This window comes from Anopheles stephensi, chromosome 2 (genome assembly GCF_013141755.1).
Source record: "Anopheles stephensi strain Indian chromosome 2, UCI_ANSTEP_V1.0, whole genome shotgun sequence".
In the NCBI taxonomy this organism is placed as follows: Eukaryota; Metazoa; Arthropoda; class Insecta; order Diptera; family Culicidae; genus Anopheles; species Anopheles stephensi.
Genome location: NC_050202.1, coordinates 64,564,153 through 64,588,474, shown reverse-complemented (window position 1 = coordinate 64,588,474; position 24,322 = coordinate 64,564,153). Strand labels below are relative to the sequence as shown.

Below are 24,322 nucleotides of genomic sequence, written 5' to 3'. Positions count from 1 at the left end.
TGGTTTGTTTGTTTTTCTCTCCCTTTTGTTTAGCTTTACTCTTATCCTTTGCTTCCAGTTCGCTATCTCTCTCTCTCTCTCCCTCGTACTGTCCTCACAACCCACACGCACCTCACGCAGCTAGTCCCAAGAAGAGAAAGTGACAACATTGCTCTGGCAGCCCGGATGGGTGGCTAATGGACGCGCATATATATCGGACAGTCCCCTTAATCGGTCTTCTTCGGTGTTGATCCGATTCCGGCGGTGCGCGATCAGACGCCAGGGATGGGAGAGGCGACAAACGCAGCACAAAACAAGTCGCGAGCGAATGGATCGACTGCGGGGGCTGTCGGCATCAGGTGCAGGCCAAGTGAAGGAGACGCATGGTGAGGGTCGCAAAAGGAGGACGAACGAAGGTGCACACCTTCCCGTTTGTTCCCGTTGCGCGTATATGGAGTTGTCGCGTGCTTCTCTTTAACGGTGTGAACGGACGGGCATCCTGGTACACCGTGGGTATGGTTCGGGATCGAATGGATGGGTGAGCAAAACGGGGAGAGAGGGGAAGGGGATGTGGGAATCAGGGAGGAGGTTTGTTCAGGGCTGGGATTGGAATTCGCGCATTCATTCGCATCGGGCACTCCCGAGGGTGCAATCGTACGCATGTGATGTATCGAAACCAGTGCTTTTCCAGACGCCACTCCGAATTGGTCGCTGTCCGCGGTGTGGCACGATGAAGTTAATCCTGTTTGTTTTGTGTGGAATTTTAACTGTTTTCTTACGGCCGGTGAGTGCAAGGAGTGATTCGAGAACATCTTAATGATATAAGCAACATTGTGAAAATTTTGTTGGTGTTGGTGCTCTTCTCGATCGTTGTGAATATAATTTAAATTTTGATCGTATTCAAGAGAAAGAGAGTTATTGTTAAATGAGGCTCAAGCTTGAATTCAGTTTTGTTTTAACTTAGTGTTTTAATCATTTGGTGTTCGCATTTCAAAAGCATTCCGATACGTAACGCTAGAAAAAATTAAATATGTTCTAAAAATTGAGAAAGTATAACCGATTCTGACCTATAATGCTACCAGGTCAATGCATCGGAGCCTGACGCGTTAGCAGATGATGTGGAAAAGTTGGGCGACCGGGGACCCTTGCTGGTAGACAACTATATACCGGTGACGATGCAAATATTGCACCACTGCATCGAGATGATTCAGTACGAACCAACGATGACACCACCGCCCGCAGAAGCAGGCACAACCCCGTTAACAACTACAAAGCGTCCTGTGACAACGTCCCCAACTCCAACAACTAGTGTATCTACTTCTACCAATAAATCTCCAGAGCAAACTTCTTTGACTACGGCTAAACCGGCAGGTCTGTATGGTTCTGACGTGACGGAAAACTACGGCACGAAACACAGTTTTAAAAGTCGTTTGAAATTCGTACAGATACAACACTGTTCCCAACAAGCCCTCACAAACCGGGGTACTATGGGCCAGAGAAGCCGCCACCAACAGTGGTGACCACCACGACACGTAAAACACCCGCCAGTAGCACAACGACAACAGAGACTCCCAAAGTGAACGAAAATCCCGCCACCACTGAAAGTTTGCTCTGGAGTGACAAGCCCTTTACTGAATGGTTCTTGCAAAGCAAGCGCAAGAAGGTACAACAGAACAGTAAGTACTTCTTTGTCGAATCTAGTGCGGACATTAGAGGAGAGAAAGATCACATAAAACGGTTCATTCATTCCAGCATTGCAAAACGCAGAGCTGCTTGATCCGCTACCGGCCAAGGTACTGCAGGACTTTAACCGAGAACCTTATGAACCGCTTGCCCTGCGTCCGGAGGATAATGCCAATGAGTTCCGCCGCCTGTATGATGACAATTATCGTGGCCCAATATCAGTGCTGGTGCTGGAAAAGGGCACTAAAAAGGGAGGTAAAAAGCGAGTACCACCAACGAAACCCTACCTGCATATGCTCGTGCTGTACGATCTCCTGAAGCGTGAGGCCAAGAAAAATATGTACAGCATCTATGAGGTATGTTTTGGGAATTTGGGAAACGATCTTTTTTTGCCAAAAAAAAGTCCCTTCTCTAATGCGTCGTGTAATTTTCGTTAGGGATATTCGGAAGCTATTTTAAGTGAGCTATACCAGATGAATTTTGCGACGGCAAAGGATCAGCTACACTACGCCCTCACGCAGCTATTAGAGCGAAAGGATATCGAAAAGTCTGACGTAGTTTCACGCTCGAAGCAGATGATTACGGGTAAATGCGACGCTTTTCAATTTTGTCAGTTTGTTTGAGTGTTAATTTTTATTTTCTTTCTTCTCTTACCGTCCAGACTTGAACACTCGCAATAGCGCCATAACAATGGCGCTGGAAGTAGTGCCTCCGCTACGATTTGGATTGTGATTTTGGGTAACTAGAGCCTCCGTACCCTGTACTTTAAAAGCGCAAGTAATATATGTATTTACACAATTTATAATCATACTCGAAATGCAGCAGCCGCGTTTTAGCTTACTGCATACCAAAAGAAAGATTGAACCTGTTTAAATATGCCCCAGGAAAATCCTGCCATCGATCCGAACACTTCCAGTAGAAATATGGCGACCGATTCTGCGTTTCGTCGAGGTCCGGATTCGTTTTGATCGTCATCTAGAATGCGTTCGCTGTACGGGAGAGCTACCGGTCCGTGTTGCTCACCTGCCCAGAAGACATCCTCATCGGGGGACGCTTTTATCGATCGTGTACTGCGTGCATTGCCTTCTCGGCGCGTGTTCGCCGCCAGTATCAATAGTCCCGTAATGGACGATAGTGCTTTAGCTACACGGCGCCTGATGACGTTTCTGCGTGCCTGAAACTGTCCCAACAGGGTGGTTTCGTTCATGATGGCTGGGCCGAACAAAGCCGGTTCACTTTCATGCTGCTCAAGAGGCTCAAGGTCTGCGCCGAGTTCATCGGATGCATCATCCTTGGTAGAGTTTAATCGTTCTTCAGTTGAAACTTGTTTCACCTTTAGCGCATCTGCAGCACCATCTTTGGGAACTAGCGTTTGAAACACAAGGGTGATTCGTTCGTGGGCCGGCTTCAGAATGTCGTCTATGATACGGGCCAAAAAGTCGGTTCTGTTCCACCGCTGCCACAGAGTGCTGGCTGGCAAAGCAGGAGTCGATATTTCGGTGCTGAGCTCTTCTTCACTAGTTTCGTTTAGTCCGTTAGATGTATGGTTGTGCTTTGAATCAATCAGCTGCAATTTATCGGCCCTTTTGTCCATCTTCGTCATCATGCGAAAATCGGTGATGTGTGACTGTGGATCATCGGGCGTAGAAGATGAAGATATCGCACGTGCCAGCAGATCTCCAAGGAATGGTTTACTCGTTGTAAGCGAGAACTGCAACACGTATTTACAAAGAGAAGAAGCAGTGTATTTAGCACTCAACACAAACAAACGTTCACCAAAAACCCAAACAACGTACCATTGATATAACAATTACCACCGTTATGCCGATGCATCCTGAAGTCATGGTTGGGATTATGCTCACACTTTCTAATCTGTACACACTTTTCGAAACAATCGGTAGCACCTTTTAGCACTGGAGCGTCATACCAATCGAAAGCAGTTCAATCGCCAACTGAAGCAACAGTGCGTCGGGGTGTCTACGATCAGGGTAGGTTGCGCTAGCTTCTGGTACAGGCATCAAGTTATTTGGTCGATTCGGGAGTACCTCCCACTGCCGGCACTTTCGGCTGCTTTATATGCGTAAATCGTGGTGACAATGGGACGTGATGGTTGAAATTGTTTGGTGATGTGTACCACGTTCAATGTTAAGGTAGCGCGAGATATTATTGTTGTTGCTCGTCAGTAGTAGATCCGTAGAGCGCTGTGAAACCTTGCTGCATGCATTTGGATGTGACATACCGGCACAAGGTAAAGGTATCGATAATCGCACACAGCAGTGTGCGAATGCAATTGATCGATGCTCACGCTACAAATAGTTGGGCGATAAGCGATAATTTGTGCAACTGTGACAAGTGAACAGACGAATGTTCCACTTTCGGTGGGGATCGCAACTAAAAAGCCATCCATTGGAATGTTATGAATGGAAAGAGTTTGCTTGTAATAATATGTTTTTGAAGCAAAAGATTGAAAGAAGAGCTATGGTACATCATGTTTATCGAACAGATAACACCATTTGTTACCAAATGGCGCAAATTCTATAAATATTTATCCAACCAATTATTAGCCTTTATTCAAATATTTTGAGATTTGTACTGACTACGACTGTGGTAAGTTGATTATTTATTAATTATTACGGTCCTATGCCGTATTGTGTGTGGTAAGTTGAATCTCTTAAAACATTGATTATACAAGCTGAAATGTGTAATTTAAATAGCTACAAGCCGCATGATAAATTTTCACCCTTTTCAAAAATTTCTATAAAGCGAGTAATATTTCCCATTTGAAGACGTCATTGGAGTAAATATTTCTCTATAATCTCTACTGAAAAAATCCCTAATTTGCCAGTTTTTAAATTTAAATACGCCTTTAAATACGTATAGCTCTACGTCTAGAAGCAGATTTACGGGACTAACGTATATCACAGCATACCTTGTAATGATGGAATTGATTTGTTAGCTTCGTTTGGATCAATGATTGATCTGCAAACTTTTAAAATGAAATAAATGCACAGAGGATATTCGCCAAGGTCCTCGATACGTACTGTAACATGAGAATCGAGTGTTATCTTGATCGATGTTCCGTCATACAATTTACTTATCCTTCCGACCACGTGCGTTGTAGATCGTTAATTTAAAAAATTAGAACATAAAAACAAATGAAATAAAATGACCAGTTGACTGTGCAATCATCGCCCACTGTGTTACATGACAGCAGAAACACGGTTGTCAAACGTACGCGTCATTATCGCCATTGTTGTTGATATTTTCACCCACATCCACAGTACGCAGAGAGTTGGTTTCGGAACGGAAAAGGGACGTTTTAAAACGTTCCTTTGCAGCCGTGCAAAGATGAATTTTGCGCCGGTATCTTGTAAGGCGTTTAGCGCTATGCAGAACCTGGACATAGCGCAGCTAGCCACCTGTAGCGAGCAGGAAATAAGACCGCTGCTGCCGTGTCTAGTGCGAATGAGCTTGCTGTCGCCGCTGGACAACACCAAGGGATGGGCCGATGCACGGAAAAAAGTTCTTTCCCTGCTGGTCGGTATCGAGGTGGTGAATAATATTGTTTCACTGCTGCAAGTCAATTATCATGAGCTGGAGATTGATGTAAAGAAAGAACAGCAGATTAGGTAAGTCATTGGGAATATCGCGTCTCTGCGCGAAGCTGGTTGTGTTTACTAATCCGTGTTTTACGCGTGTGTGTTTGTTTCAGGCAAAAGATTGGATACACAACACAGGACTCGGCACAGTTCCATAGCCTTCCGAACGGTATTGTGATGGGGTTTGAACGAGCGGACGGCACGAATAAGGTTCGAGTGGTTCTGTCGGAACTGTTTTACCTTCAGGCTCAGATCAATGAGTTGGCCACGCAAGCGTCGCTACAAAAATCTTCCTCCAATGAGCTTACCATACGCCCGTCCGAGCTGTTCGACAATGAAATCTATCTGGAAGAAATAGCCGATATCATCTGTATCGCACTGGCTGAGCTTCCTTCACTGTTGAATCTGCAGGAGGTAGTCGAAACGCTCCTGTACGTCCGCAACGGTTCCAATATTGTTTGCTGGATTGTAGCTAACATGCCGGATTGTTTTCGGGAGGTAGTGACCGCCTTAATAACGAACAGCGATGAAGACACAACGGATGGTCGTGTGAAGCTTGCGGCATTGTACGAGCTGAGCGAAATGAACCCCAGCCAGGCACTTTCGATGCGTACGATCTGTGTGGAAACGGTAAAGATGCCTTCACTGATGCTAAAACTGAGCCTTCAAGATCCCCAGAATCTGGTGGCATTTGTGTGCGGATTACTGCTGGGCAATGATCAAAACATTCGCTCCAGCTTCGCCCTATACATCCGCACGAGCCAGAAGCGTAAAGGAGATGTGTTGCATCAGCTGCGGGAAGAGTTTTTGAAGCAGCTGATGAACATAAACCTACAATCCGTGAACGGTACGCTACTCGAAGAGCTCGTAGTGCAGGCTGCCGCCATCGTACGTCTTTACTGCGCACTACGTACCATATCGGGGATCAAGTTCTTCGACGAGGAAGTTCAACTGTTGGTGCAGCTGATTACTTCAAAACCACCTCCGACGCCGGCCGGTATTCGCTTTGTTTCGTTGGGCCTTTGCATGTTCATTGCATGTCCTTCGCTTATCACGCACCAGTCGCACGAGGCCAAGATGATAGAATGGATACAGTGGCTTATCAAGGAGGAAGCGTACTTTGAAAGTGTGAACGAAGTTTCGGCATCGTTCGGTGAGATGCTGCTGCTGTTGGCAATCCATTTCCATAGCAACCAGATGGTACACATCACCGAGCTGGTTTGTTCCACGCTGGGCATGAAATTTTCCCTACGCCCCAACACGATCACGCGCATTAAGATGATCTTTACGCAGGAAATCTTTACCGAGCAGGTTGTGGCGGCTCATGCCGTCAAGGTTCCAGTAACGCTGAACCTTAACGCAACCATCCCCGGGTACCTACCGGTGCACTGTATTCACCAGCTGTTAAAATCGCGTGCCTTCTCCAAGCACAAGGTTCCGATCAAGAGCTGGATTTACCGACAAATCTGTAATTCGGTCACACCGATGCACCCGGTATTGCCGGCATTGGTGGAAGTTTACGTCAATTCGATCATTCTCCCAAATCAGAAGGGATTGCAGGAGCAGCACACACATAAGGCGCTTTCCGAGCAGGAAATATCGCAGGTGTTCCAGAATGCTTCCGGTTTATGGAACAAAGAACAACAGAGCAAGGCTAAAACGTTGAACCCGACCGGTTCGGATCGGCTGACGAAAGAGCACGCGCACCAACAGCCAATGGAGGTGGACGACTCGGGCAATCGGCAGCCAAATCTCACTCCCCAGCTGCTACTTCTCTACTATCTGCTGCTGTACGAGGATATCCGCTTGAGCAGTATGCCACAAATAATTGCCAGTGGTCGGCAGGTGAAGAGCTACACCAACGAGTTTATGTCGGAGCTTCCGATAAAGTATCTTCTACAGCAGGCACAGAAAAATCAACAAGAATACAGCGCGCTGTTTAGTCCGCTGTTGCGCTTACTGGTGACACACTTTCCGCACCTTTCGCTGGTGGACGATTGGATCGATGAGGACTGTATCGCTTTCAATGATAGCTCGGCGGCTCCGACCATCAGCGAGCACATGATCGTGGAAGCGTTCGAAGAGATCGACCTGAACCCGGCACGCATTATCAAACTATTGCGCAGAATGTTGCGCAAGTCGGCCACGGAGCTATGGTCACTGGCACCGACCTTTATCCGCTATTTCAAGCATACACTCAATCCCACCGTTCCGCTGCTACTGCAAGAACTGTACCGGCAGGTTTGGATGCGGTTAAACACGATCTTCCCGCGACGGCTGTGGGTGATGTCGATAAACGCTCTAATGCCCGCCGATAAGGTAACGAAAAATTTTACACTCACCCAGGAAAATATCCTGTTCGATCCGCTGCAGGTATTGCGCTGCGATAAACGTGTCTTCCGCTGTTCTAATGCGCTTACAATTGTGCTGCGTATCTTGCAAGCGATACTGGCGGCTTCCCGGAGTCAGCTTTCGCGCCACATGCTCGATAAACCGCTGATTGACATCGGTAATCAGGTCAAAACGGACAACGACCGTGAGGAGCTCAAGCTGGCAATGATCGCTACGCAGGAAAGCGTGGCGGTGCAAATTATACTGGAGGCGTGTCTCGAGAATGAAACAGACTGTTCGGAACCGGGCCGTCTGTGGGCGCTCCGGGAGGTTCGAGGCGTGATTTGCTCCTTCATTCATCAGATGTTTATCGCGGAACCGTCGCTTGCGAAGTTGGTGCACTTTCAAACATATCCTCGCGAACTGCTTGCGATCACGGTTCGCGGCATTCCTTCCATGCACATCTGTTTGGATTTCATTCCGGAGCTGTTGAGCATGGCCGAGATGGATAAGCAAATATTTGCAATCGATCTTGCGTCGCACCTTTCGCTGCAGTATTCGCTGCCAAAATCGCTGAGCATAGCCAAACTGTGCGTTAATACGCTAATGACGTTGCTGGGAGGTAAGTTTACAGATTTTTTCAATATGGTAGATGGAATAAGTTGCTAAAACGAACTCTTTTCCGTACGCAGTGCTCTCCGGCGATACTCGCATCGAAATGTTCCGTGCTGTGCTACCGTGCATTGTACGCTTTGCTGAAGCGTTTCCTCCCTTGCTAGACGAGTGCATACTGTATCTGCTACAACTTGGCCGCATAGTACAATCCCAAGCTGCCCTTGGTCGATCCACTTCGCTTCCTTCGTTGTACGTTGGGCAGGATTGCAAGCGTCGTTCGCAGAGCGGACAACTGCAGTACGCTGAAAGCTTGGTTGATGAGGTGCGGGAAACTTTCTCCAAAGTTTTGGATGCGGCAGTACTAAGTCCTAAAATATATTCACACTCCGAAACGTAAGGGAATCCTGCTTCTAACACGAATTATACGCAATCATACGAATGTTTGTGAAGACAACAGCGTTATTGTACAAAACAAAACAAAAACAAAATAAACTTTTAATCTGTTTTTATGTTTCCAATTCATATGTGCTTTTTGAACTTTCTTATCTTACTTTCATGCCACATTCTTGCATTACGTGCTTTAGTAAATTCATTAACATTAGAGTTAGGCTTTTCGAGCAAAGTACCATCCTGTTTCTTTTTGTACTGGAACTCAATTGATCGTTTCCGGGGGCCTTTCCATTGCTGTACCTCTTTCGGGAAAGCGGTAGGATCGCAAACCGCAGAAGCTAGTTGCTCAAAAGTGTCTATTTCTGGCTCACTTTCAACCTTCCGTCGTTTAATTGCTTTCGGTTTCAGCAGCACGACTGGCTGTTGCATTTGCTCCGCATTCACATCGATAACTTCATCAAAGCCTTTTAAAAGCTTCACTCCACTGTTATCGTTTGATGTATCCCGCCTTGGTGTCTTCATGTGATTCGTGTCCTCAAAATCATCAAATTCTATTATGGAACCGATAACATTGGTTAACTTGTCGGCCACATGCTTTTGTACCAAAGCCGTCACATTGAGCTCGCTGTGGAAGAACGTTTCATCTTCGGTTATGTAGCGATTCGATTTGGGGACCGGTTGTTTGGTAGCTGTAATGACTATTTTAAGAAATGCATAAGTTTACAAGCGATAAAATCTTGCTTTTGATTAAATGTTTACCGCATGGAGCAGGAGTTGTTTTCTCGTCGGCGCGTTTCTTGCTTTCGTTGACGGTTGACGGTGTTTTGTAAAGATTATCACTTAGAAAAGAAGTATCTACCGCAGATAGTAATAGCTCATTTGTTTCATCTTCACTACTATCGGTATTGGACATGGTTGAGCAAAATAGATATCGCTGAGAATAAATTGAGCCGGTTTGTTGTGGATAAAGCGAGGAAAGTAAACAACTTTGTTCAGGTTGACAAGCGACGTCAGTTGATCCCAAGATAACTAGAGCTCGGTTTTCGGAAACATTCATAAATTTATAGCTTCTGTTCGATTTATAAAGATAAGAAAATGTACTTTCAGTATGTAATTTAGGAAACCATAGAACAATAGAACATTAAATCGTTTGGAACGGAAAAAAAACACCAATATATTAATTCTGCCTCATCCTACGGCCCATCTGTGCCTTACAAACCTTGACCCATGTTTAGTTGGCAACTTTTTGTTTGAGTGAAAAAGTGCTTTCTCCGATAACAGTTGTACGGAATCATTCTCTGCCCAGTTTTGTGTTAAGAATTTCCATCGGTCACAAATTAAATGCAAAAATGCTTTCCTCTGGATCGGCTGCGATCGGAGTGAGTGCGTTGGCCTCGACTGCGTACGGCAATGAGCGTACCGAGGTGGCAGAATATGCGAACGAGGGTGGTTTCTTCCATGCCGATTACAAAAAGTAAGTACAGTGTAATACAATTCGGTGCTCCACACCATATGTTGGTTTATCAAAATCTTGTCTTTTTGCTCCGTGTAACACTCCGATTCAAGGCACGATGACTTGAAGCAAATGCTGGACAGCAACAAGGACAGCCTAAAGCTGGAGGCAATGAAACGCATCATCGGCATGATAGCGAAGGGGCGCGATGCTTCCGACCTGTTCCCGGCCGTCGTAAAGAACGTGGTGTCGAAAAACATCGAAGTGAAAAAGCTGGTGTACGTGTATCTGGTGCGCTACGCCGAGGAGCAGCAGGATCTTGCCCTGCTTTCGATTTCCACCTTTCAGCGGGCACTGAAAGACCCGAACCAGCTGATACGCGCCAGTGCGCTGCGTGTGCTTTCCAGCATCCGGGTGTCGATGATTGTTCCGATCGTGATGTTGGCGATCCGGGATTCGGCATCCGATATGAGCCCGTACGTGCGCAAAACTGCTGCCCATGCAATTCCCAAGCTGTACCATCTCGATCCGGAACAGAAGGACGAACTGATTGTTGTGATCGAAAAATTGCTGGCCGATCGTACGACGCTGGTGGTTGGCTCGGCGGTAATGGCTTTCGAGGAGGTGTGCCCGGAACGGACGGAACTGATACACAAGAACTATCGCAAACTGTGCAACCTGCTCGCGGATGTGGACGAGTGGGGCCAGGTGTTGATTATAAACATGCTGACCCGGTACGCACGAACACAGTTCTTGGATCCTAATGCTGATGTAAGTTGACGGGTGCTGTTGGCAAGCAAAGTGCAGTTTGTAAAACTATTGGTATGAATTTTCCCACTTTTTAGGATGATTATGATTACCAGGAAGCGGAAAATAAACCATTCTACGAGGATGAATCCGATTCGGAAGCGTCAGATAGTAAGCGGAAGGAAAGTTCCGTTTCTTCGCCACGTAAAACCTACACGCTAGATGTGGACCATCGGATGCTCCTGCGTCAAACAAAACCACTGCTGCAAAGCCGCAACGCATCCGTGGTTATGGCCGTAGCCCAACTCTACCATCATGTAGCGCCACGAAACGAGGTAGAAATTGTGGCCAAAGCGTTGATTCGATTGCTGCGCAGCTACAAGGAGGTGCAGAGCATCGTGCTCACCTGCATCGCTTCCATGTCGATCGAACGGAAGGCTATCTTCGAACCGTTCATTAAATCGTTCTTCGTGCGTACCAGCGACCAAACGCACATAAAGCTGCTCAAGCTGGAAATTCTTACAAATTTAGCTACCGGCAGCAACATTTCGGTGATTCTGCGCGAGTTTCAAACGTACATTAGCAGCAATGATAAAGAGTTTGTCGCTTCCACGATCCAGGCCATCGGGCGGTGTGCCGTTTCGATCTCGGAGGTAACGGAAACGTGTCTGTCCGGGCTGGTGCATCTGCTGTCGAACAAAGACGGTAAGTGGTTGAAGCGTTACACACGAATATACAATTAATATGTTTTACACTTCTCCGTAGAGTATGTTGTGGCAGAAAGCGTGGTCGTGATCAAAAAGTTGCTGCAAACGAAAAAGGAGGAACACTTTGAAATAATTTCTCAAATGGCAAAGCTGCTAGACTTCATCCAGGTACCGGCTGCACGTGCCTCGATCCTGTGGCTTATTGGCGAGTACAATGAAAAGGTACCGAAGATCGCACCGGATGTGCTGCGCAAAGCGGTGAAAAGCTTCATCGACGAGCAGGACATTGTGAAGCTGCAGGTGTTGAATCTGGCCGTGAAGCTACACATCACCAATCCGAAGCAAACGACCCTGCTGTGTCAACATCTGCATAATCTCGCCCGGTACGATCCTAACTACGATATTCGTGATCGTGCTCGGTTTCTGAAACCGTTTCTGCTTGCCTCTCCGGACGGTGCGGATGCGGCGGAATCGATTTTGGTGGCTAAGGCCAGAAGGATCTTCCTGTCCGAGAAACCGGCCCCCACACTGGAGAGTATGTATCATGGCCGACGGCAGTATCAGTTGGGTTCACTGTCACACTACCTCAACATGCCTACCAATGGCTATCAGGATTTGCCCGCCTGGCCAACGGAAGCACCAGATACCACGGTAAGGAACGTGGAACCACCGGCGCCGCTGGGCGGTGGAGATTATCTCGGTCGTTCGAGCAACGATCGTGCGGGTAGCGGCAATTCCGCTGTAGACGGTGATCGTCGCAAGAAGAAATCGAAATCGTTTTACTCCGGATCGGAAGATGGAACCAGATCCAGCACTACGGAGGAAGCTTCCACCCCATCCGGATCGTCATCATCATCCGGTTCCGGATCTGGATCATCGTCATCGTCCGGCTCGTCAAGTTCCGGCAGTGAGTCTAGCGGTAGCGACAGTGGTAGTAGCAGCGACAGCGGTAGCGATTCCAGTAGCAGTGGAAGCGATGATAGCGATTCTGCTTCGTCCAGCGACAACGAAAAGCGCAAGCCATCGAAGACGATTGCTAATGCAGCAACAAAAGCGAACCGTCGTAAGCAAGATGCTCGACCAATCAAGAACGCGTATAACGAGGTGGATGGTACGAGTCGTGCCAAGAAGGAAAATTCGGCTGACGGTAGCGAAACTGATACCAGCAGCAGCTACGAATCCTCTTCATCCGCTTCTTCCTCTGCCGAAAAGAAAAAACCGTCCTCAAAAACCCCGATCAAAAAGCAAACGCAGAAAGCACGAGCGACCGAGAAAACGGCTTCCAAACAGGACGGCCCAGCGAAAAGCAATTTGGATCTTTTACTCGATCTCGACGACATTCCACCGATTGGGCCGGTGATGACGCCTTCGCTGGGTGGCTTCCTAACTCCAATGACATCGAGCGCCACGAATGCGGGAGCAGATATGGGTGCAGGCTTCGAGCTTGTCGGGCCAAGCTTTATCCCGATGAAAAAGCACGAGCTACTAAACAAGGTGAACGGATTCGGGTTGGGGATTGAGTATCGATTTGTGCGCTCTCCGCATCTGTACTCATCTCGCATGGTATCGGTGGAGCTGTCCTTTACGAATCACGGCAACGTGGAGCTGATCGACATTGAAATGGGCAAGAAAAACAATCTTCCTGCCGGGATGGCTGTGAATGATTTTGCACCGATCGGTCGTCTCAATCCGGGCCAAACCGTTACCGGCATGTTGGGTGTGGATTTTAACGATTCCACCCAACCTGTTCGGATGGAAATTTGTTCGGCCAGTGGGTCAAGCACGGTAACGTTGAAGGCACCGGTTGGGGAGATGGTACGATCGGTGTCCGTTTCGGAAAGTACGTTCGATAGTGAACGGGCAAAGCTGCGCGGTATGACGGAACATTCCTGTACGCTACAGTTGAGTGATACGCTTTCACCGGACGACAAAAGTCTGCATCGAGCAGTGTTTGAGGCGAGCAATGTGGCGAGTGTGGTAGCAGACCCGAAGAAGGACTCTTGCGAACGTTTCCTGTTTGCGGGGCAAACAATGAGCTCAAAAAGTTTGGTACTGGTGGTGCTGGAAAGAAGCAGCTCGTCCAACGATAGCAAATCATTTTCGCTAACCGTAAACTGTGAAAAGTTAGTGGTGGGATCGATGCTGCTGAACGAGCTGAAGGCGGTGCTTAAGAAGTAGATCATTTATTCCGATGATGGGCGAAATTAAGAATTACTAATCGTATTATAATTTTTATGCAATCTCCAATTATGCGCACGATGTGCAAATGAAAACGATTATGCAAATAAATATGAAACATCGTTAACAAAATTTCGAATTTGCTCGGTTGCTGAATGCCGCAAGGTTAGTAGAGTGGTGATTGTTGTAGTGCCCACCTCAAACCTATTTACCTTGAATGATTCGGGCGAAAAATCAATTTTCGCTCGATTGTTTGACATTTGCCCATTCGTTTGCTTCCCGGTGCAATCGGTACATTTGTTTGTAAATTTATAAAGCTGATACCAAATTTTCCGGCAAAGTTACGCCTGCATCAGGAGATTAAGAGCTGGAAAAGTATTTGAGATAAAAACAGTTATATTTAGCACGCCTTCTCTTGTTTCATAAACAAACCGAGCCTTCTAGTGGACGTGTGACCAAATAAGCCAAATAAGCCAAACAGTGTACAAACATGGCGGGACTGGAATCGATGATAGTGGAAGAAAAGCAGCAACCGACGAAATCTGTGGATCGGGAAAAGGTACGTACCCACAAGGCTGGCTGCATAGACGATCCTCTTTCTGAGCTTCCCCCAATCGAATGAGTGAATTGAAATTGAATGGACCTTGGTTTTTCCTCGCCAGACATGTCCACTGTTGTTGCGCGTGTTTTGCTCGACCGGACGCCACCATTCGACGAACGAGTACTCCTACGGCAATGTACCCTCGAACGAACTGCAGATCTACACCTGGATGGATGCAACGTTGCGGGAACTGACGACGCTGGTGCGCGACGTAAATCCGGAGACTCGTCGTAAGGGTACGTACTTCGACTTTGCCGTCGTATATCCGGACCGTGGGTCGATGTACCGTATGCGCGAAATCGGCGTTACCTGTTCCGGCCAGAAGGGTGCCGATGATGCTAAAACGTTAGCACAGGCAAAGTTTACGATCGGTGATTTCATGGATATTAATATTACGCCACCGAACCGAATTCCACCGCCACGACGTCAGCGACCGTACTAAAGCACCGGTAACAGCGATATATTAAGGACATCTCCATTTCGACTAATCGATCAGATAACCAAATTCTGCCATCCTCGAGCGATTTGCAAATGATGACTTTTCACGCGACTAGCAGTGAAGGAAGAAAGCTCAACACGCACGTGATTTTTAGTATTTCCGTTCACGCACACACAGACACATCATGCTGTGCCGGAAAGCTTTATTTCGTCTCTCATCTTCAAAATCAGTAGTGTGCGTTTTTCCCTTTTTAATTACAACTTACTATTGAGCTAAACGAACAGCTGTATGTAAGAAATTATCCCTTTTTGGAGTGATAAGCGCGTGTGCTTGCAATAAATACAATCTATTCCTACATTCGATTATCAGCTCCGCTTTATTATTCAGCCCGAAGGTAATATGAAGAGAAAACGGCTTAATGAGGTGTGAGTGTGTGAGAGTGAATGTAGGGACTCGATGGAATTAAATCTAGTTACGATAGTACTGTGGTTGCTGCGATTGCTGCTGACCGCTTGGCCGCTTGGACTGCTTTTTGCCCATGTTGTTCAGGTCGAGTCGCACACCGTTCGGCAGGACGGCCTTATTTTCCTGATAGTCCACCTCCAGGTTGTCCTCGTCGTCTTCGTCCCGCCGGTTAGGATCGCACTGGATGCCGGTTTCGTAGTTGTACTCGCGCTTCTCACCATCCGGATCGACGTATCCATAGCGTCCGCTGAGAGAAGAAAGATTGTTTATAATCACCAGCAAAAGCTCGAGAACGCGCTATGAACACTTACCGGGTGACGCAATCGATACCGATCGTTTCCTCCTTGAACGAACCATCGTCATTCTCGAAGCCCCACGTAATCGAACCGTCCTCGTGCTCTTCGCGCCACTTGCGCAGAATCTGTGCTACTGGTTTGCGCTTGCGCTCCTGCTGATCCTGTTCGAGCTGCGAATGTGGGCGACCCTGCGGTGCTGGGCGACGATCCTCATCCTGGAAATGTTGCTGCTGGCGGAAAGACTGCTGCTGCTGCTGTGGTGCGGCTATCGGCGCCGGGCGAGCGATCTGCTGTGGTGCTGGTCGGTACTGCTTCGGGGCGGGCTGTGGTTGCGGGCGCTCGACCGGGAAGCGCTGCGGCTCCTTGTCGGTGGAGAAGAAACGTTCCGGGATCTGGGAACGAGGTATCGGGGCCGGCCGGTTTTCCTGTGCATTGAAGCGAGAGAGAACATTTTGCTGTAGTTCGCGGTCGCGCTCGGTCGACTGCTCGTCCGCGGGAATCGGATACTGCAGGGCCGGGGAAGCGGCGGGGGATGGTGGAGCCGGTGCCGGGGACGGTGGGGGATGGTGGGGTTGGAGCTGCGGAATGAAGGCGGGCCGGAAGTCATCCTCCGGTTCCTCGGTCACCGGCTTATGCTCGATCGTGCTGAGATCGTGGAATTTGGGAGTGGCGGACGGTAGTTGGTGGTGGATGGCGTTCGGGGCGGTGATGCGCACCGCGCCCGGACGTCGCACGCGTATTACTTGCGGTGGCTGCTGCGGAAGTAGACGTTCCTCGCGGATCGGTGGCAGTGGGATGGCGCCGGGAATGTTTAGTCTCGGCGGGGCCGGACCGTACTGGGCTGTCGCTAGGGTAATGAGTCCCGCCAGGGGAAGCTGCATAGGCCGGCATAGTGAGGGTGGTAAAGAGAAGTACAAAAATGCGTGGTTAATTTATTGCACGAATAGCAAAGGAGAACTGATCGAGAAAAACAGTTCGATAGGTTTCAGTTGCGGTGGAACCTGGTGCCAATTGAAGGTAATTGAATGTCATCGGAGAAAGCGCACACAAGGTACGTTATGGTTTTCCATTAGATTGCATTCGACGGACCACTCAAGGGACACTTAGAAAGCGAGTTAAGTGGTGCCTGTGCGTGTGTAAATTTATAGGAAGTATTTAATTACTCTTACGGCGTGCTATTTACAGGCTGCAGTAGCAATAAAATAAACTAATTAGTCCTCCGCAATCCCATGCAGATAAAAAAACGATTCATCCTGACAGGTTTTAGACAGGTTAAGAGATGCACAATGCACAATTGTCACAGGGAAAATTTCCATAACCTGATCACGTCCTACACTCTGCGATCATATGGAAGAGTTATTTGAGCTTTTCCTTTTCATGCCCGCCGGATCAATTCCCGATCATCGGTGACGGTAAGCGATTACGGATCGAAGAGAAAGTGAAAACCGTGTTGTCCGTGGTACCTGTTTTATTGCACCACCAGTCAGCCAGCTTGCCAGCCGGGAGACTAGCTTGATTGTCCGGCTAACATCTGGCGGGCCAGTGTCGCAATCGGGTACGTACCCGCCGGGTTAATAATGCCCGGTTTCGGAGGGCAATTAAAGTATGGTCCGGTATCGTTGACCGTAACGGTCCGCCTGGTTCGATGACTTCTGCAAAGATCGAGATAGCGTAATGGCCGCGTTGGATCTTTCTCTTCGATCGTAAAGATCGTGAGGGTCAGCTGGTAAACTTGACGGTTTGGCATTCAAACCTTGCCCAGTGTGGTGTCCTTCACCTCGGTCGACATTTGCTTGTGGCAATAGATGAAGTTCCGGGTTCTTTCTCTGGATCTGAACGATCGCATCTGTAGCTTCAGGATGATTGATACTATCTCAAAAGCTCTCCATGATTAATGGTGATCGAGGGGAGTATTAAGTTCGCAGCTGCGAACCTGAAGAACTGGCGGTGAAGCCCGATGCATTTGTACTTTTGATCCCGGATCTTGGACGAAATGATCGCAAGCTAAAACGACCACAATTTTCATAATCATAAAACTAAATATTGATATCACTACAAACCAACAAGGAAATGTTGGTCCTGACATTCTTGACAGCGTAGGCCATATAAATCTTATGTTTAAAGTAGGTCCGCGACAGTAACCTTCACCACCAGTCGTACAGTCACAGCGGAGGTACCATTTTACAACGCCCAATTATTATGTGCAAGGTCAGTCCAGTAAATCCACTTCAGTGGCAATCAACGCTCCACAACACCCCTTCTAAAACAGCCACTCAACACGCCAATCACCTGGAGCTTTAATAGTAAAAAAGCTGGTCGATTGACATGATTGAACGCGCGCGCACTGGTAAACGTTTCCGCATCCGTATAAATGTGGCCAAAGCGAAGAAAAACAAAATCCGCGCAAAGAAAGCGAACCTCCATCGCGCGGTCAGTGGAACAACTATGCCACTCGGGTTGTACGTGTTGGCTCATGTCCATGCCATGTATTACAGTGTCGGTAATGGTGTCGAATGGCATCAGATTGTGGGCAATTAAATGTGATGAAAATCGATATCTGGAGCAGTAGCGGAGGTTGTGATATGCAATCATGCCGCCCAAAAAAACTGCGGCCATATTGACGTTGTCGTAAGAGTTGCTGGTCACATTTTGGGGTGTTATGTGCCGCAGATCTGATAGGCCTCGCAAAGACCTACCCAAGGAGCAAGAATTTTTATCTTGATCTAGTAGTCTAGAGCCTTTCTGCGCTTTGGGCGGTTTCTGTTGTCAAAATCACTTGCCATAGACTGCTTTGATTGCCCTTTTGGTTGGTTGTTATTCGAAATGTGATGTTGACTTTAGCGATGCTAAGGCGACCCACCCAGATCAACCTCGATCGTCAATCTACAGATTTTACAGTCTAGCTTGTTAGTACGATAACGAGCGAACATTCTGTCTGTCCTTAATCCTACGCGTTTGATCTGACATTTCGTTGGCCTTTCCGAAAAAAGCGTTTGTGGTGTTCTGCGGTGAGCAAAAAGCTGAACGATGCTTGTTTACCATTAAATGGCGATGAACTTTCGAGCGATTGTCTGGGTGGTCATTGCGGTGTTGGTTTTGCGCACCTGCCAGATGGTATTTGAGATAGGATTTTACGTTTTCTAGCATTAAGAAGCAAGAAGCTGTATTCTACTCCTATGAATGAGAGTTTTGGTTTCCTCAAAGCAGGAGATTGATGAAAGAGCTTTGCGTTGCTCTATTTAGATTGCCTTTTGAACCGAGCTCCAGCTACACTCATTACGTATGGTAATAATTTACTTTCGATTGCAGTAGATCGCACACCGTCGCCGAATATGCTAATAATCTTAACGCATAATACCTGCAAACAATGACACCACGATTGTCACTCACTGTCTGTCACCGACACCACTAAGAAGGCTTAAAACATTACCCCCATTTGGTACGCCAGTGTCAGACGATTTAGTTCAGGCACTGGCAAGAGGTTACGGCCATCGTTTTACGCCAGATTGGAAAGTTCACTAATCAAACATGCACGACATCGGACTGCAACTCGGTCTCTCCAGCCCGTTAAATCTGTCCCGTAGAAGAAGCAAAAAACGGACACGGTTACACACCGGACCGATTTGCAATGAATCGATTTGGGACCTCTTTTGGTATTCATCATCCGTCGGTTCGTCGTTGCCGGGTAAGTAATTCCTCCTCTCCTGTACATTGGTGGATAGCTTTCGAATCCCGCCAGCGAGGTAGTGTTGTGCATGGTGCGAAAGACCCGCGTTGGCCTCGCTTGCTTTTACCGATGCGATACAATTTGCATCTCATTTTAATGTGCCCGTTTCGTCCCAGCTCAACGACCGGGACGGTTGGTGTAAAGCATTACTCTCGGCAAGACACTTTTCTCCATGAACGATTGAAGGCAGAGGTGCGTTTTTTTGTGCGCTGTGGAACCGAAACTCATCTTGCGATTGTCATTCAAATCGTTTCTTATTGTTTACAAATGCAAGATTTATGTGTGGCCAGGTTTAACGCCACGCTTTGGTTTTTTCTTGATTGCAGTCAGAAGAAAACGAAAGTGATAAATTGGCAAAGATTTGTGTGAAGGTTTCGTGTAATGAACTACTACTGATGGGATCCCCATTTTGCTTTCTGCGGTTATGTTATGTCAGGTGAGTATGGTTGTCCTGTTGATGCGTTCCATTGCCCACGGATACTTTAATGTGTAAAATAACTAGTGAATCGAGTTGGAAATAAGCACAAGGTGAAGATTTAAATTATATAAGGGGAAAGATGAATTACTAAAATGGGATGTGTGTTGTGGTCGTTAGCAAATCATAATATTTCCTGTAGAAGTATTATGTAAATTATTTGTCCAACATCTAGGATATTGAAAAAATGGAAATTATTCTTAAAATTTCTTTAAGCGATAAAATTTTCCACTATTTCCTCTATGTTATGCATGAAATAGTCTGCATATTTTCCCTTCTCAGCGCATAGTATCCATTCTCAGATTGTTTCTTGTGGCAGCTGCACAATGTATTCAGGAAGCGAAAAGCGCGATAAAAGCCCCACAAAAGAAATTCCCTTTCACCCAGGTGTGCATTTACGGCCATCACGGTCCAAAATGCACGTTATTTATTGCCCTAAACCAGTTTCGGTTGTATCCCGGGAGGAGGCCCCCGGGCGAGATTGCTCTAACGTTATCCTTTATTTGCAGCGCAGAAAACGTAGCGATAGCGATAAAGAAACTCTCCAAAGAAAATAGAGTTATCTATACAGAGGAAAAGCTTTCAAAAGGGAAAAATACAGCGGACTCGACACGAAAGCTTTTGAACGTCTAAATTTTAAAAACGTTCAGGGTACACATATCTCTACAATACTGCCCGCCACTATCGTGGAACCGTTTAATTTAATTACCGTTTGCCTTTCATTTTTCAAAAACAGAAAAACGAAAACTCGACCTAGGACAAAAAAGGTTCCCCCATTTTCTTCCGAAAACCATTTATCTTCGCCTGCGGAACTTTTACCCGTGGAAGAAATTGGTTGCGTAATGGCTGCGATCGATTACCGATGCGACGACCACCGCATATGTGCATCCTGTACATGTGTGTTCGGAAGAAACATTCAACCGATCCAATGCATCCCAGACCGTTACCCCTGGCAACCGGCTGTACTACTGTCGAAGGGCTAATTTCTTTTCGCGCGGGTTCATGTCTTTTAATTAACGCGCCGCATTGAAGTCTACCGTTACGATGGTAGCAATTTGTTGCAGCCATTCAGGCGTACAAATGTGATCTTATTTTTCGGGCTATCGATTGGACCGAAAGTATTAATCACACAGGAATGGAAACTAATTAAATGGCATTAGTTTGTTGTTCGAAGCGCAACCGCTCCACGTGGTTGTTTTACTGGCAATGAGGAAGCGAATGGTGCTGCAAATATTGGAGCTCGATCGCGGCATTAAACGTGTGTGGTATGTGTGTGTGTGTGGACGAACGTAGGGAATGCTGATGCCGATCATTGGTTTGATTGGAATTCCTTTTGCAAATTCTACGCCCGGCTTTCAGGCGCTGGTATGGTGTGAATGTTTGTCGAATTACTTTCTGATCGGACCGTTTTCCGCTCGGTTGATTAGCTCGGAGGATGTGTGTGTGTGTGTCGGTGGTGGCTGAACAAGGTTTTGGGGAAATCTAATGTTCGACAGCCGACAGATGATGAGGAGGGAAAAATTAATTCGCTTTTTATTGGTGTGGTAGTAGTGGTTGAGAGAGTTTAAATGATGTACGTATAAAATGTGATTTGTTAGTAGCAAACAGCATACATAATCACTTTCGAATTTGTGTTTAATCAAACGAAGAAAATTAATTTAAATTTTAAACAAAACAAACTTTACGATCATGCAACAGATCAGTTTGGTGAACAATGTTTTCATCCTTGAATGCACATGCACAATTTTATCGCCCCTTTAATGCTTGCCCATGCATACAGTGTGACGATATTTCGTAGAATCACGAGATCATTTTTAAATCAACCGCCAGCCACTGAACCTTGCATTTCCTCACCAACGATTATTACGTAAAAACTCCGAATGCACCAACAATAATGTGCACCAGTAGCCTGATAATAAGATCGTACCAAACCCAGCCTACATGAACCAATGAACCGGATCCCAGTGCGATCGCAAGCGCTTGCGAACGAAACCGTACGTCGTCTTACAATCAGGTCGCTTAATGGTTGTGTGACCGGCCACGCTTGCAGGAGTTCCAGTTCCAATGGCCGCCAACATTGAACAAGAGCCCACCGAGGTGGATAATTTCGGTTTATGAAACTCCTTTAACTCCTTGTAGGTTCAGCCTGTTACAAGGGAGTCGATGCTGACTCTTTAGCAGCCTGCCCTGCCTTGAAGCTAAGGGTGACCTTTTGCAAGTGCTGAAGGATGGCCATCAAAAATGGGTTAAATATCTACCATAAACCATAAATAAAATGTGTCTGCCTTTTTTTCTGCTTAACTTGAAAGAATGAGGAAGTAAATATGAGCTTTTGAGGCTTTAAAATAAGCTCACTTTTCTCGGACAAACAACTTTTCTCTCCAGCGGTACAATGGGCGCCATTGGTTGGGCAACATTCTCCCCAATCGCTTACTCAAGGCTTTCTGCTATGCGTCCGTGTCCTAGGATCTGGTTTCGTATGCATCTCGGCTCAGGGAGGGCGAAAGGTGTACTACTCGCCACTACCACCGGCTCCAATCGCAGGACGGACGGTCATATGACTTGCGTGGCTTGTCAGCAAAATTGTTCTACCGCCCTGGGTTGTGTAGGGCGCAAGGAAAAAATAGGGGTGTGCAAGCTGGTATTGCGTACGGCAGTACGATCGACTGACACGATCCAAAGTGTTCAACACTGTGTGATGTCATTGAGATGGAATTGGAACAGCAAGAAAGTGACCGCTCTGTGTTGCTGGCGTTCCAAGAGGGTAGTACACACCCTTTGCTGCGTGGTGCGTCAAAAAAAAGCTCAAGGATCGTATGACAGTTTCGTCAAAAGATCGCTATGAATATGGTTACAGGCGTGGCTTTAATTAATGCTACTGGCCTAGTTGTTATAATGCGTGTAGAAAGGTTGCGTTTTGCCACTTATACTCAAATACATACCAAAGCTAGCATATGTTTCATCCTGTCAAATGTAGACTAAGGTAGTAACTGCGAGAACTGTACTGCACACTCTATCCGCGTTTTGAATCCTTCCTCAAAAAAACACTTTCACCACCACCTGACGATCCTGCTTGTTCTTGTCACCGTCCACACCACCAATTCACTTTCACTAAGCACACAAAACTGCTTTTCCTTCGCACTGTTGCCTCACTGGGCACGCTTGATTCCGCCTAAACTCTTCTCTAGTTTGCAAACCGTTCCAGACAACGATCTGCTAGCAAATAACCGTTCGTGGCGCATTGCACCGGTGTCTTATAGCTAAAGCGGCTTCTCGCTGCGTCGCTCACCGCGTGTCTCCCTTTCGCTCGCCCCGACCCCACCAAACTACAGACGATCGATTGGTTTCGGTTCGTATCGCCCAGCCATCGTTAGCCCCGGACGCACCCTGGACCCACCATGCGCAGTGGGAGCAATGCAGTTCGCCAGCCTGTTAAGAAACATGCTTCAACCTCCCGGCAAACAACAGTGGACTGGTTGGAGCGGTATGGGGCGGTGTTGTTGTAGTGAGCGAAAGGGGGTGGGGGATGGAAACAATCGTAGGTTCTCACTCTCACTTTCATGACAGCCCGGTGTCTGCGATCGTGCCGTTAAGCTGTGTGGTTGTTTGGCGTTTTGAACGGTTAACCTTTTAGTGCGGCATCGTGGTTGGAAAGATGGCAGTAGGCACTGTAACACATTAGTTGCAGCTAGTCGAATGTAGATGGCGCTCGGTGCAGTGTAGAGAAAACCTGCCATACTTCAGCTAAAGTTTGCCTTTTTGAATTTGTATTAGTGATGTATGAAGAAGATTTAACATAATTTGTAAAAAAAGGAAGGTTATAATACTTTGCTCTACACCATTGTTAGTGTGCAGACATTAATCTCGACCACGCTGACGAAGCACTCACAGGTTCATTATTGCGTAAACGCACGTCGCACACCGCAAAAAGAAATGCGCCTTGTAAGCGTGGAACGATCGGTCGATCGCACACGAGCACACGATGGCTTCGGTCGGGAAGCTGTTGTTGCCATTGCGTTGCGTTGGTTTGCCGGTGCTTGTGTACATGCTCTCGTCACACAGAAGACCGAAACCAATGAACAAAACCATACGCAACTGGCAAACGTTCGCCGGTGCTTTACATGGTAAGGGTGTGTGTGTATATGTAAGTACGCGAGGCAGGATTATGCAGCTCGAAATGTGTAAGTTGTAAGTGGCGGAGTACATGGGACGAACATGGTGGGTGCATCGATGGAGGCCAAACTGGATTCTGGAGCAAGGTTCGGTGTAGGTGCTCAATTCAGCTCTCACTAACACATTTTCCCAGCATTGCTCAAAATTCTCCAATTTATTATGATGATACTTACTGGTGATAGATCAATATTATAATTTAAATTTAGATAGATTAAAGGTTTTGGGTAAAAAATGTGTAAAAATGTGGGTATAGTGCCAGTCGAATTGGGAAGAAATGCCAGCTAGATAAAATCAAAGCAATTCTAGTGCGTATTAGGGGCAAATGTGGTTCCCCCAATAATTCTGCTTGCTTTGCGTTAAACTTTTTTTTTAAAAAAATGCTAGGTGGCACACTCGCCTCCCTGGCAGATTTGGCCCCAACTACCGCCATAGTGTATTTTATGTAAAATAAAGAAAAAAACATT

At 46.9% G+C, this 24,322-nt stretch overlaps 7 protein-coding genes across 7 annotated transcripts; 4 read left to right on the top strand and 3 right to left on the bottom strand.

The window, feature by feature from the left end:
• The first annotated feature begins 603 nt into the window (after positions 1-603).
• Positions 604-2,519, top strand: LOC118506839. Its single transcript, XM_036044552.1, has 6 exons — positions 604-763; positions 1,062-1,350; positions 1,425-1,655; positions 1,732-2,018; positions 2,100-2,247; positions 2,324-2,519. The coding sequence occupies exons 1-6, from the start codon at positions 710-712 to the stop codon at positions 2,392-2,394; spliced, it is 1,080 nt and encodes a 359-aa protein (XP_035900445.1). The 5' UTR covers positions 604-709; the 3' UTR covers positions 2,395-2,519.
• Positions 2,427-3,882, bottom strand: LOC118506840. The gene is made up of 2 exons (XM_036044553.1): positions 3,459-3,882; positions 2,427-3,373 (listed from the first exon to the last, which is right to left on the bottom strand). Exons 1-2 carry the CDS (start codon positions 3,504-3,506, stop codon positions 2,495-2,497), a joined length of 927 nt encoding a protein of 308 aa, XP_035900446.1. The 5' UTR covers positions 3,507-3,882; the 3' UTR covers positions 2,427-2,494.
• Positions 3,883-4,901: 1,019 nt separating this feature from the next.
• LOC118506823 (integrator complex subunit 2) lies at positions 4,902-8,729 on the top strand. Its single transcript, XM_036044513.1, has 3 exons — positions 4,902-5,291; positions 5,375-8,214; positions 8,285-8,729. Exons 1-3 carry the CDS (start codon positions 5,011-5,013, stop codon positions 8,602-8,604), a joined length of 3,441 nt encoding a protein of 1,146 aa, XP_035900406.1. The 5' UTR covers positions 4,902-5,010; the 3' UTR covers positions 8,605-8,729.
• On the bottom strand, positions 8,696-9,582 carry LOC118506837. Its single transcript, XM_036044550.1, has 2 exons — positions 9,357-9,582; positions 8,696-9,295 (listed from the first exon to the last, which is right to left on the bottom strand). The coding sequence occupies exons 1-2, from the start codon at positions 9,508-9,510 to the stop codon at positions 8,727-8,729; spliced, it is 723 nt and encodes a 240-aa protein (XP_035900443.1). The 5' UTR covers positions 9,511-9,582; the 3' UTR covers positions 8,696-8,726.
• Positions 9,583-9,829: 247 nt separating this feature from the next.
• On the top strand, positions 9,830-13,814 carry LOC118506822 (AP-3 complex subunit beta-2). Its single transcript, XM_036044512.1, has 4 exons — positions 9,830-10,071; positions 10,164-10,821; positions 10,896-11,502; positions 11,563-13,814. The coding sequence occupies exons 1-4, from the start codon at positions 9,947-9,949 to the stop codon at positions 13,680-13,682; spliced, it is 3,510 nt and encodes a 1,169-aa protein (XP_035900405.1). The 5' UTR covers positions 9,830-9,946; the 3' UTR covers positions 13,683-13,814.
• A 109-nt stretch (positions 13,815-13,923) lies between these two features.
• Positions 13,924-15,082, top strand: LOC118506838 (histone deacetylase complex subunit SAP18). Its single transcript, XM_036044551.1, has 2 exons — positions 13,924-14,241; positions 14,345-15,082. Exons 1-2 carry the CDS (start codon positions 14,173-14,175, stop codon positions 14,723-14,725), a joined length of 450 nt encoding a protein of 149 aa, XP_035900444.1. The 5' UTR covers positions 13,924-14,172; the 3' UTR covers positions 14,726-15,082.
• LOC118506834 (protein VASP homolog) lies at positions 15,076-22,932 on the bottom strand. Its single transcript, XM_036044546.1, has 3 exons — positions 22,628-22,932; positions 15,499-16,358; positions 15,076-15,434 (listed from the first exon to the last, which is right to left on the bottom strand). Exons 1-3 carry the CDS (start codon positions 22,646-22,648, stop codon positions 15,191-15,193), a joined length of 1,125 nt encoding a protein of 374 aa, XP_035900439.1. The 5' UTR covers positions 22,649-22,932; the 3' UTR covers positions 15,076-15,190.
• Between the last annotated feature and the right edge of the window lie 1,390 nt (positions 22,933-24,322).